Consider the following 12,785-nt stretch of genomic DNA (forward strand, 5'->3'; position numbering starts at 1 on the left):
GGTCTATTTATAGTCATAGTTGTATTCAAACTTTACAAAATATCATTTTATGTTTACCATTAAAACTTTGATTTTTCTCTAGTAAATTTGATTTATTTTTAAGCTGGCAACTGAAAACACCCAACATAGGCAAACATTATATCTTATCATTCTTTTATCAATCAACTATATAGTGATAAGAAACAATAACACGAAAATCATACAGATATTATTTTCTTCGAACACGAACGAAATTCCGATTTGAATATTTCAATACAACTTTCAATCAAGTGCAGCTGTGTCGCGTTTCTTGCTGTGCAGATTACCTATTAAATAAGAAAATAATAACTACATTATGGTGCACGATGTTATTTTACTTCAAGTACCGCTTCCAAAACTCGAAGAATTACAGAAGACGATTTTTTCTAGTGAAGTCCTCGAATTTATTGCAGCCCTACATCGTAATTTTGACGAAAAAATAGAATTGTTGTATGAGAATAGAAAACGACGAGCTGTGGAAATAAAAAATGATCCTTTTATTGATTTCAAAAATTCTCCCGAACGAAGAGACAAAAGCTGGAAAATAGCGCCTTTGCCTATTAGATTGCAGTAAGTTAAAAGTAGTATTTTCAATAATAAATTTACCCAAATTTTTCAATAATAAATAATCTACTAAATAATCAATAATACCTTAATGCTATAAAACTCATAGAAGCCAAATTTATCAACAGATATAAAATTTTATCAACTTATGTTTTCTTAGTCATAATAGATTGCCAATTTTTCCCTTACGTTTTGCCAATAAACTAGACGGGTTATTGTGGCTTCACCTTTAAACAGGGTAGAAGTGTCTATTGTTGCATAACAATGACTGTAGCAAAATTTTAAATACCAATGCAAAACCTTATTGTTAAAATTCAAAAAAGTTAAGAGAATATTAAATTTACCGTTTTTACCCATCTACATTGATCCCTTTTCTGATAATATCCCTTAAGTGCATGTTGTCGAACTTGTATTGCTTCGTTTAAATTAATAAAAACGAATTAAAAAAAAAATTAATAAAATTTTAGAAACAGACATTTAGATCTTGGTGATGTATCAGCTTCAAATACGGCTCATTTCGTAGTAGCTCTCAATGAGGATGTTCAAGGGATCCAAGTAGATTTTGATGACGGTCACTGCCCAACATGGAGGAATCAGCTTCTCGCTTTCAACAACATAAATTTGGCTGTGAGCGGTAAACTACAAGGTGCACCGTTGACGATAACTACCTGCCCCGTATTGATGTTTAGACCCCGCGCGTGGAACATGATTGAACACAACATACTTGTGAGTAGTTATTTCTTTAGTTTTTTCCTTTGGCAAGGAGGCAAGAGACCTTACGAAAAAAAAAGTTTTTATATTAGCCAACCTCACGGATATTACGCTACGACATTTTTACATTTTTCATGTACCCAAGGCAACTTTTCTGCTTTCACTTTGGTACGAATCACGTATCGGTATCGGTATCACGAAATTTACAAAAAATAACAAGATTTAGAACAGCCTTTTGAACAAAAAACATTTTTTATTTATTTATTTAACCTATAAGTTTTGGGGTAAACCAATAAGGAAAGAACTTATGCGAAAGGCCGATGCGTTGGTCCGAAAATTGATGTTTGGAAACTGTATAAATATATATGTAAGCTTAAGTTGCCGCAGCTTCAGATGTTTTCCGGATATTTGTAATAGCTTCCAACTACGAAGACCTTCAATCCTGTGTATAGTGTCAAACGAAAGATACCTATGCCCAGGAGCCCCAACGCCTAACTGTCAAGAATTAAACTACTCTATACTCTGTATTATCTCATAAATTTGCCGGGATACTTATTGGAATTGCGGTATATGTGTAGGTAATGGGTTCTGCACATTGATCGCACATTGATCTGTCTCTGTAATGCGTTGAATTGAATTTAAATAAAATTTTATTCATCAGTATTCAATGCTCGTCCGCTCTCTCTAAATTCTTGCCGACAGCGTGTTATCATAACTAGTCGACAAATAAAAATTCTTCGACTTCTACATTAGTGATAACACAACACATAATTTATGTATTATCGTCTCAGCTTTGACCTATAATGCATTGTATTTGACCTTACGCTTATGATAATAGTCTATCGCGTTCGTAACGACGCACTTGCATCTCATTATTCTTAATTTCAAATATTCTCTGTACCGGAAAGCACTATGGCACTTCTTAAATTTTCGCGAGCCGTTAACATAATTTGAATTATTTTTACGATGACTTACGGCTCTTATCACAATGTCGAAATGTCGACGAAAACTCAGAGTCGTCCTTGACCACGAATTGTAAAGGTATTCGTAACAACGGAAATAATCGAATGTGATAGAGATGACATTATGACTTCCATCGGTGCAGATATAGCGTGCTATGCCATGACCATAGACCTATATAATATTCATACTTCAGTGGCCATGACACGCCATGAATGGCTATATTTTAAGCCAGAAGATCATACTTTTAAGTTTTATTATATTAATGAAAATCGAGCCTACATACATACCATAGTGCTTTCGAACTCTGAGAATGTTCGTACTTCGATGTAGTTTATGTATTTCTAGTGGACATCGACATTACATTTTGTCTATATAATCTTGTTATCGGCTGTAATTACTGTTGCAGGCATTGATCTCCGCAGTTAATACAATAAATAAATAAAACATTTCTCTCAACCGCTGTATTTTTTTTTATCGCTTAGATGGGTGGACGAGCTCACATTCCACCTAGTGTTAAGTGGTTGCTGGAGCCCATAGACATCTACAACGTAAATGTGCTACCCATCTTGAGATATCAGTTCTAAGGTCTCAGTATAGTTACAACGGCTGCCCCACCCTTCAAACCGAAACGCAATACTGCTTCACGGCAGAAATAGGCGGGGTGGTGGTACATGCCCGCGCGGACTCACAAAAGGTCCTACCACCAGTAAAATTACTAGTATTTGATTAGGCTTTCTATTCGATTTCATTTATTTAATTCGATTTAATTTTTCTAATGAAATACGTACTCAACAAATGTTCACGATTGACTTCCACGGTGAAGGAATAACAACGTGTAATAAAAACCAAACCCGCAAAATTATAATTTGCGTAATTACTAGTGGTAGGACCTCTTCTGAGTCCGCGCGGGTAGGTACTACCACCTTGCCTATTTCTGCCGTGAAGTAATAATGCGTTTCGGTTTGAAGGGTAGGGTAGCCGTTGTAACTATACTTGAGACCTTAGAATTTATATTTCAAGGTGGGTTGCGCATTTACGTTGTAGTTGTCTATGGGCTCCAGTAACCACTTAACACCAGGCGGGCTGTGAGCAGGTCCCTCCATCTGAGCAATAAAAAAAATTTTTTTTTTACAGGTCGACGGTAAGGAAGCTATTGGTCCATTGGTCGACTTCGCTGTCCTCATGTACCACAACGCACGGAAGCTTTACGAGGCGAACAGCGGTCCATATTTCTACTTGTCCAAATTAGAAAGCGCGTCTGAAGCTCAACTATGGAACGAGATCTTCGTTTGGGCCCAGAAAGAGTTAAAATTGCCCCAAGGAACCATAAAAGCTTGTGTACTAATAGAAAATATATTTTCGGTGTTCGAACTGGATGAGATATTGTATGCTCTGAGGGACCATTCTCTGGGATTGAACTGTGGTATATGGGATTACTGCGCGTCCATCATTGCCAAGTTTGGTACTGGATTTTGTTAAATTATTTTTTAATGGCACATAAATAGTAGAAATGATTTATGTCATTACTGCTAAAAGGTCTTGTGTTCTCCGTGGTTAGGTAGTACCATGGTCCTGCCTATTTCTGCACGAATTCGTGACCGCCTACCAGTTTGAAGGGAATTGAGTGTTCAGATATTAAGATTAGTGGTGGTATACAAGTCATTATTCTTATGAATTTCAGTAACTGCAGGATTAAATTGAAGTCGTCAGGTAGACAGTGAGCGTGTCTGTCCATCTACATTTTTTTTATTGTTTAGATAGTTAGACGAGCTCACAGCCGACCTGGTTTTAAGTAGTTACCGGAGCCCATAGACATCTACAACGTAAATGCCGCCACCCACCTTGAGATATGAGTTCTAAGGTCTCAGTATAGTTACAACGGGGTGGTGGTACCTACCCGTGCGGACTCACAAGAGGTCCTACTACCAGTTGAAAATTATTTTTTAAAAAACGCGATTAGATCCTCCTGTTGTTAAAAATCGATAACTCGCATACTGATCTCTCGACATTCGGTCAGGTAGCCGCAGCGAGTATCAGTTGCCGGACCGGAGCAAATACGTGAATATGGACCGACACTTCTTGATCTCTTACTTGAGATTAGTCGTCAGCACTTGTCATGCTAGAGGAGCACACGCAACCGGAGGAATGGCCGCGACTATATTGAAACCTGGCTCCGATGGGACTGATGATGAGTGCGTAGACCTTTTGTATTATCGATAGCAGTGGCGTCGACTTTGATTCTTATTCAAGTAATTCCTGTTGCGAAACTATCTCTCATGTGTATCGTTCAGTGTGCTTAGTGCGAGCTTCTTAACGTTCTATGTACACACAGTATGTACACACGTAATTAGCCTTCATTCCCGCAAAGAACCAAGGGGAAACGGGGGTGACTGAAAATCAGCGCTGTTCGATTTATCAACCTCGAACAGCAATAGCTGAGCCACCTCCTTTTGCCTTTTTCTCTTTTTTTTTTCTTTTCTTTTTTTTGTATTTCATTTTATTTTCTGTGATGTGAAAGGCAATAAATGATTTTTATTATTTATTATTATTATTATTCTGGATAGCGTAAAAGTTAATCCAATTTTGTATGCAGTTGGAACAGCGCCCCTAGCGGCAAACGTACGCAAACGATCCCATTCCATACAAATATGAGTTAACTTTTACGCTATCGAGAACGTTAAAAAACTCGAACTAAGCACACTGAATAAGGGATGGGCCATAAGCATAATCTCGTAAGCACGCAACGTCCATAAAACATGCGTCGTAAGTTCAAGACGAATCGGCATATATTTATTTTAGTACCTATATCGTGGTATATCGAGGGGTGAAAAACTATTTGTTTTAAGCGAATTTTTTGCAACTTTACAGGAGAACTATTTAAAGTTTAGGATTTGGAAAATAAATATCTTAACAATAATTCTTCTTCAGCTATTCGAATGGGGTGAACTTAATTGAAAAGTTCAATTAAAAACATCGAACTGTTTTTTTTTATTTTTTTTATTGCTTAGGTGGGTGGACGAGCTCACAGCCCACCTGGTGTTAAGTGGTTACTGGAGCCCATAGACATCCACAACGTAAATGCGCCACCCACCTTGAGATACAAGTTCTAAGGTCTCAAGTATATATGTTGATACTAATACTAAATAAAATGGACCTTTAATTTCAAAGATAAATGTCGTGTACCTACCTAATGAAAGCGAAATGTCGCTTAAACCAAATAGGTTTTGTTCGTGTTTTTTTGTATATTGGAGATAACAAGATTACAGCTTACCAGGTATTAAGTGGTTACCGGAGTCCATAGACAACAAGTACGCGAATCACATGAGGTAAGTCTCAAGTATATACTTATAATCCATAATTACTTTTATACTGATCTTCCACGAACTTTACGTCATTCTATCTAGTGAGATCTCTGTCTAACGTCAAATTAAAACTTTTTTAATTTCTCTAAGTATTTCTGAATACATTAGACTTTTTTGTTTAACTTTCTTTTTTCTTTTTTTATTGCTTAGGTGGGTGGACGAGCTCACATCCCACCTGGTGTTAAGTGGTTACTAGAACCCATAGACATCTACGACGTAAATGCGCCACTCACCTTGAGATATAAGTTCTAAGTATAGTTACAACGGCTGCCCCGCCCTTCAAACCAAAACGCATTACTGCTTCACGGCAGAAATAGGCAGAGTGGTGGTAACTACCCGCGCGCACTCACAAGAGGTCCTACCACCAGTAAGAAATGTCTCTTGTCATGTTATTGCTATTTTTATGAGACAAAAAGTCCGGTCAACAAGTGTTATTATGTTGTAGATCCAAGGCAATCATAAGTGAGATATTGGAAATGAAACTGAAGGAAATAGACTGCGGCGTCGACGGTTTCATGGTGTACGACGCGCGTACTGTCCCGCATGTCAACGAGGTGAGATATCTCAGTGCGGTTTGTGCAAACGGACAGTTTTTTTTTATTGCTTACAACGACTGCCCCGCCCTTCAAACGCATTATTGCTTCACGGCCGAAACAGGCAGGGTGGTGGTACCTACCCGCGCGGACTCACAAGAGGTCCTACCACCAGTAAAAGCTCGACCAGACGCTCGTTGGTACTGCCCTCAGAAATTAAAAAATTAAGCACATGCTATTTTAATGTTAAATCGTTTATTTTTGTTAACACAATCACGTAATTTAGGGTTGTGATTCAAAAAAAATTATAAATGCAAATTTTATACGCGTTCGACGTGAAAGAAGAAGTATTCCATCTCGTTCGCTCGTACGGTAAGTCATGTATATGTCATAAATAAAATTACTACATCCGGCGAGTTGAAGTATCGAGATACCATCGTTTTAGGCACGTACCTTCCGGCTTTGGAGTGAACACCCCTCTACGGTGTTTCCCGAGCGCTATGACATGACCTTATTCAAATGAGACTTGTGGAGAGTACTTAACGGCTTAGCCCTGCCCCTGGCAGTGATGACGTCCATGAGCGACGGTAACCACTCACCATCAGGTGGGCCGTATGCTCGTCTGCCTACAAGGACAATGAAAAAAAAAATATAACGGGAAAGGAGAGGTCTCCTAACGCGGAAACGTAAGGCTTTGTTTAACCTAAGCTTTATGAATGAACTTCACTTTTTGTTTTTCGTTTAGGTTTTACAATAGGTAAATATTTTTGCGTTTCTTGTCATCCAAGTTAAGTGACGCGTGAAGGACGGATTGCTAGGTCACGTGCTACTTGTCAACAATGTAAGCTGTTTGAATAGACATCATTATATTCAACAAACAAACCATTTTATGTTGATTATTATTAATTTATATCAGTACAAAATGCATCAATAAGTTACGCTCTACAACTTAAACAATATACACTCGGGTGCAATGAAATCGCACATCTGTACATTTTTTGAAAAATATTATTTACTTCTTTTTATTTAAAAAAATACATATATTTTTTAACATAGGGTTAAAGGTTAGTTCAATACCTATTCAATGATACCATATAAGTGGAGATAAGGTTACTTTCTTGAGGAAAATAAAATACAACAACAATTTAATCTTTATTACAAAATGATTACTCAACTAAACCGTTTAAAATTTGGGGATTAATAAAAAAAAAAAACACAACAAGTATTGCTCCCTCTTGCCCGAATTACAGCTTCACACCGATTCCCCATCGACTCTATCAAGTTTCTGATAAAGTCTTGTGGCATGGCGTCCCATTCCTCTTTGAGCGCATTTTGTAGCTCCTGGAGATTAGCTGGAGCACTATTTCGACCTCTAATTTTTCTTTTTAATTCGTCCCACAAGTGTTCAATCGGATTAAGGTCCGGACTCCGAGCTGGCCACTCTATCACGGGTACATTTACTTCTTGTAAGTATATATTATGACTGAAAATTTCATCCAAGTCGATTCGGTTGCTTCGGAATCTACAGGAAACGTAATATATAAACAATTTCATTCGGACCGTTTGGTGCAAAAATATCAGTTGCGATCCATCCCTATAAATTCCTCCCCGGTATCCCAACAGGTGGTTCTCGTTTCGTGACTCTGTCTACTACTCCTAACCCATAGACAGCCAACTGAGTTTCTTGTCGGATCTTATCAGTGGGTCGCGATTCCGATCCGGTAGTATTATAGATTCCGCGAATCACTGTTCTTGTGAGGGCTAGTGTTAGCAAATTCTCCTATAGTCGGATTTTTAATTAGACGAAGCCAGCTGACAGTAGCTAATGTCACTTTGTGAAATAATGTTGCTATATTTAAAGTAATAGTGATGCGTTCAGTTCTCGTTCAATCACATGAATGAACAATGAGTGTGAAGAGTTAATCATTAATTTCAAACTATAAAAGAATATTATTTATATTTTACAATAAAATTGTATTAAAGTGCTCCAATATATGTTACTAGTAGTATGTAACTACAATCAGTTTTTTTATTTTCATTACATACCTATAATTGTTATATTTTATACATCTATAATTTCAACTATATGATGTATTGGAAATAGGACAGTCTTACAAGCTTCCTCGCAATGTTTTCTTAATGTTTAAAACACTCGGTATTCAGTACAGGTAGATACTATAAGAACATAATATTTCGTCGAAAACTCGTTGGTATGTACATAGCACGCCTAAAATACGAACCCCGTACCCGATATCGGCAATTCGGCACACCAACTATTCACTAGACAATCGAGGCAATTTCATTAATTCAAAAGTTTTTCAATCGTTCACTTTGTCACAACACTATTTTTATTTCATCAAAACCTGACAACACAGTAAACGTCAGTTTACTTCGTCTAATAAAAAATCCGACTATAGTTTAGGCCTGTGAGCTCACCTACCAGACCACCATTGAATAGTTTATTTTTTATTGCTTAGATAAGTGGACGAGCTCACAGCCCACCTGGTGTTAAATGGTCACTGGAGCCCATAGACATCTACAACGTAAATGCGTCACCCACCTTGAAATATAACCTCTAAGGTCTCAAGTATAGTTACAGCGGCTGCCCCACCCTTCAAACCGATCCTATCTGCAGTGAAAGCTAGAGAAAACTACATACACCTTGCCTTCATATTCCAAATCGGTTACAAGCAGTGTTAATTCCTCGTTTCAGCTATGGAAGAAAAACGGTACAATGCCAAATCAAATTCATCGCAAATTCGACTGTAATGTTACACCACACGATTTACTTTCCATACCGTCCGGCGGCGTCACTATGGAAGGCTTACAAAACAACATTGCTATATCGATCCTGTTCGTGTATTACTGGCTGGCCGGAGTCGGGCATTTCTTCTACAACGGCAAAATCGAAGATTCTGCGACCGCAGAGATATCCAGATATCAGATATGGCAATGGATTCGATTTTCGGTACGCAAGAATAACTTTTATTTATAGAACTGACCTGTAACCAAATTTAGACTTAGAAAACTTTAGGTTGACGTTCTTTCATGGACGTTTACCACCGCCCAGCCTATTTCTCCCTTACTGGTGGTAGGACCTCTTGTGAGTCCGCACGGGTAGGTACCACCGCCCTGCCTATTTCTGCCGTGAAGCAGCAATGCGTTTCGGTTTGAAGGGTGGCTAAAAGTGCGATGGCCAATCTCGAGAAGATATGGAAAAATCGTAGCATCCGATATAAAACCAAAGTGCGCTTGGTGCGGATACTGATCTTTCCCATATTCCTCGACTGGGCGGAGACATGGTGCATAAAAAGCCGGGATATCAAAAAGATCGTGTCTTTGAAATGTGGGTGTGGCGGAGGATGCTGCGAACACCGTGGACTGCCATGCGAACAAACGAGTCCATTCTAAGGCAGCTAGACATCCGAAAAAGGCTCTCTTCCATCTGCCGGGAACGTGTTATGAGCTTCTTCGGACACATCATGCGGTCTCCCAGACATGAATTAAAGAAGCTCATAATTACGAGTTGAATAGAAGGCAAACACGCCGTGGGCAGAACACCAGCCAGATGGTCAGATCTAGCAAGAGAAGCTCTCGGTGGTAGTCTGTACCGTGCAGTCCATGCCACCCATGATCGAGCACATTGAAAGTACGTCGCATGTGGTCGCGATCCTCAGTAGTGAGGGAACGATATAGAAGTAGAAGAAGTTGAAGGGTGGGGCAGCCGTTGTAACTTTACTTATATTTCAAGATGGGTTGCGCGTTTACGTTGTAGTTATCTATGGGCTCCAGTAGCCACTTAACACCAGGTGGGCTGTGAGCTCGTTCACCGATCTAAGCAATAAAAAATAATAATAATAAACGTTAACCAAGCCGCGGTTCACTCGTAAGGCACGAATCTCGCTTAAAGAAGGACATGTCGTAGCGCCTATAAAATACTAGACAAGAATTGATTTCAAAACTGAACGTTGATTTCAAAAAAAATGTTAGTTAGAGTATTTTACAAGATATCTAATTGTCTTTCTGGTTGTCGATCAGAAAACTGAGATATGCATACCCTTTAATTTGGTACGCTGAAGACAGAAACCGGCGGAATGTATGTACCCTTGCAGACTTAGAATACCAACCACTAGAGTCGGTACACGCTTTTGTCCTTTCTCCTGTGAATTCTTTAGTTGTCTTTTATGACACTCACTTTGCTATTTCAAGTCGACCCATACAGCCAAAGGGTTGATGATGACTGGCGACAAGGCGTATGTTGACCTTGCATGGGTACCGTCCGCCTAATTTTGCTATAAAACTAAGGGGGTTCCGCTGTGAGGACCGATGGGGGGACTGCCATCAAATACAACTGAGATGCAATTTCTCTATGAGACACCACTCACTTTGTTAATGTCTACGGGTTTCGGAAACCGTCCAGTACCAAACGGGTTTATTTTTTATTGCTTAGATGGGTGAACGAGCTCACAGCCCACCTGGTGTTAAGTGGTCACTGGAGTCCATAGACATCTGCAACGTAAATGCGCCACCCATCTTGAGATAGAAGTTCTAAGGTCTCAAGTATAGTTACAACGGCTGCCCCACCCTACAAACCGAAACGCATTACTGCTTCACGGCAGAAATAGGCAGGGTGGTGGTACCTACCCGCGCGGACTCACAAGAGGTCCTACCACCAGTGAAACGTGTCAGTCAGTCACCAGTCGCGGACGCTTAGACTTTGTCATTGAGTAATTTGAAACGTGATTTTCGAGGTTATGATTAGCTCATTGTAATCGCAGCCAGCCGCTATTAAGGGCCGAGTCACACCGGAGTGGCAGCGGCCGGCAACCTCGCGGCGAGCACTTTCAGTGTGAAATAATATTAAACTTTATGTATATACTTAAAAGATCAGTATCTCTTTAAAAGCTAGAAAAGGTCGCGACGCAGCCGCCGCTCGCCCGCGGTGAAGCGAACAGCCGCGCGCCATGTGCATTTTCTGCCTGCGGTTGCCAACTGCGACACAAGACCGCTCGCGGCACCGACTTCATATATAATAACCAATTCCATCATGTTCACTCTAAACACACGAGTATCATTGTCGAATGAAGAAACTAAACTAGTCAAGAGGAGACTAGGCGCGTGCAGTCTAGCAGGCGACGCCGGGGGCCGCTGCCATTCTGGTGTAACTCGGCCCTAAGCCTTCGTGAACATTCCAGGCCGCGTTGGAGGGCGCGTCCGGAGAGCGCGTGACGTCACGGCTGGTGGAGGACCGGGCGTCCGATTTCGTGGGGCGCGCGCACCGGCGGCTGTGTCGCTCCGGCGCCGAGCGCAAGCGGCTCACGGCGGCGCGCTACATGAGCCTCGAGCTGGTGCTGTCCCGGGACCCGCCAGAGTTCATCACGAGCTACCTCAATGACAACCACAAGTTCAGAACTCTGCACAATAAGGCCCTGCTGAGCAGTTTATGAAGCTAGACGACTTTGGAGCCGTAACGTCGGATCTGTTTATTGAAAAATTCTCTGACTGTACGATTATTATGATTTTTCTTTATTCTTGGAGCCTCTATTTTTAGACAATTAGTATTGATTCAATAATTCAAAGAAATATGGAACTGAAACGGATGTACCTATAAATATTGATGAATACGATAGAATTAAGCTCCCCTCCACGGTGTTACTTAACTTAACGGCTTGGCTCTGCCCCTGAAATTGCTGAAGTCCATGGGCGACGGTAACCACTCACCATCAGGTGGGCCGTATGCTCGTCTGCCTACAAGGGCAATAAAAAAAAAGAATTAAACTTACAGTTTGGAATGTTTAAATCATCCACATACGACATTATGACTTTAATGACCATCTGTTCAATTATGTAAGTATGTATGTATACCTTCATTGATTTTTTTTATTACGTAAGTCAATGTGTTATTCATTGAAATCATTTAACATTCTAAGTTGGTATGGGTGGTAGGCAACTAAATTATTAACAAAGTATTATATTGGGGTATTTTGGTTTTTTTTTTTAATTTCCTATTTGTAAAAGAAATTCAATAATTTGATTTTAAAATGTTTTGGTTGTATTAGCTGTGCCGTCTATCTTATAGCTTTAATTATTTTATATTTTACCAAAATAACTTATATTAACACAATCATATTTCGGTAAAGGAGAACAATCATATTTCGGAAAAGTGAATATAATACAAATGTAATTAAATTTAATTACTAAATTATGTTATTTAATTCAGTCCCACGTTGACCTCATTTTGGATGAAGAATAGGACAAGTCCGTATCGACAACGAACAGTGGAGGGTTCCGTAGGGTGCTTCTCCGGTAATTGAACTAAAGAAATAAAACCTTAACATTTTTCGCGTGTCCTCAAATGTCGTCCTGGTCAGTATCGCCGTTGTCATCAGTTTAGTTCAGTTCAGTTGTCAATCCAGTTCTTTTTTTTATTGTTTAGATCGGTGGAGAGCTCACGGCCTACCTGTTATTAAGTGATAACCGGAGCCCATGGACAAGAACAAGTAAGTGCCGCCACCCACCTTGAGACATGAGTTCTAAGGTCTCACTTTTTACAGTACAACGGCTGCCCCACCCTTCAAACCGAAACGCATCAGTGCTTTACGATAGAAATAGGCAGTGCGGTGGTACCTACCCG

The 12,785-nt window shown here is 39.7% G+C and overlaps 1 protein-coding gene across 2 annotated transcripts; it reads left to right on the plus strand.

Moving 5' to 3' along the window:
* The first annotated feature begins 102 nt into the window (after positions 1-102).
* LOC114246244 (ureidoglycolate lyase) lies at positions 103-12,353 on the plus strand. Of its 2 annotated transcripts, XM_089739230.1 has the most exons (7): positions 110-588; positions 1,050-1,308; positions 3,391-3,718; positions 4,274-4,448; positions 6,064-6,172; positions 8,865-9,119; positions 11,347-12,353. In XM_089739230.1, the coding sequence occupies exons 1-7, from the start codon at positions 335-337 to the stop codon at positions 11,596-11,598; spliced, it is 1,632 nt and encodes a 543-aa protein (XP_089595356.1). In that variant the 5' UTR covers positions 110-334; the 3' UTR covers positions 11,599-12,353. The 2 variants fall into 2 exon arrangements, with proteins under 2 accessions (XP_089595357.1, XP_089595356.1); XM_089739231.1 differs by lacking the exon at positions 8,865-9,119 and having other exon boundaries at positions 103-588.
* Positions 12,354-12,785: the final 432 nt, after the last annotated feature.

The sequence above is a fragment of the Bombyx mandarina genome, chromosome A1 (genome assembly GCF_030267445.1).
Source record: "Bombyx mandarina strain Sakado chromosome A1, ASM3026744v2".
Lineage (NCBI taxonomy): Eukaryota > Metazoa > Arthropoda > Insecta > Lepidoptera > Bombycidae > Bombyx > Bombyx mandarina.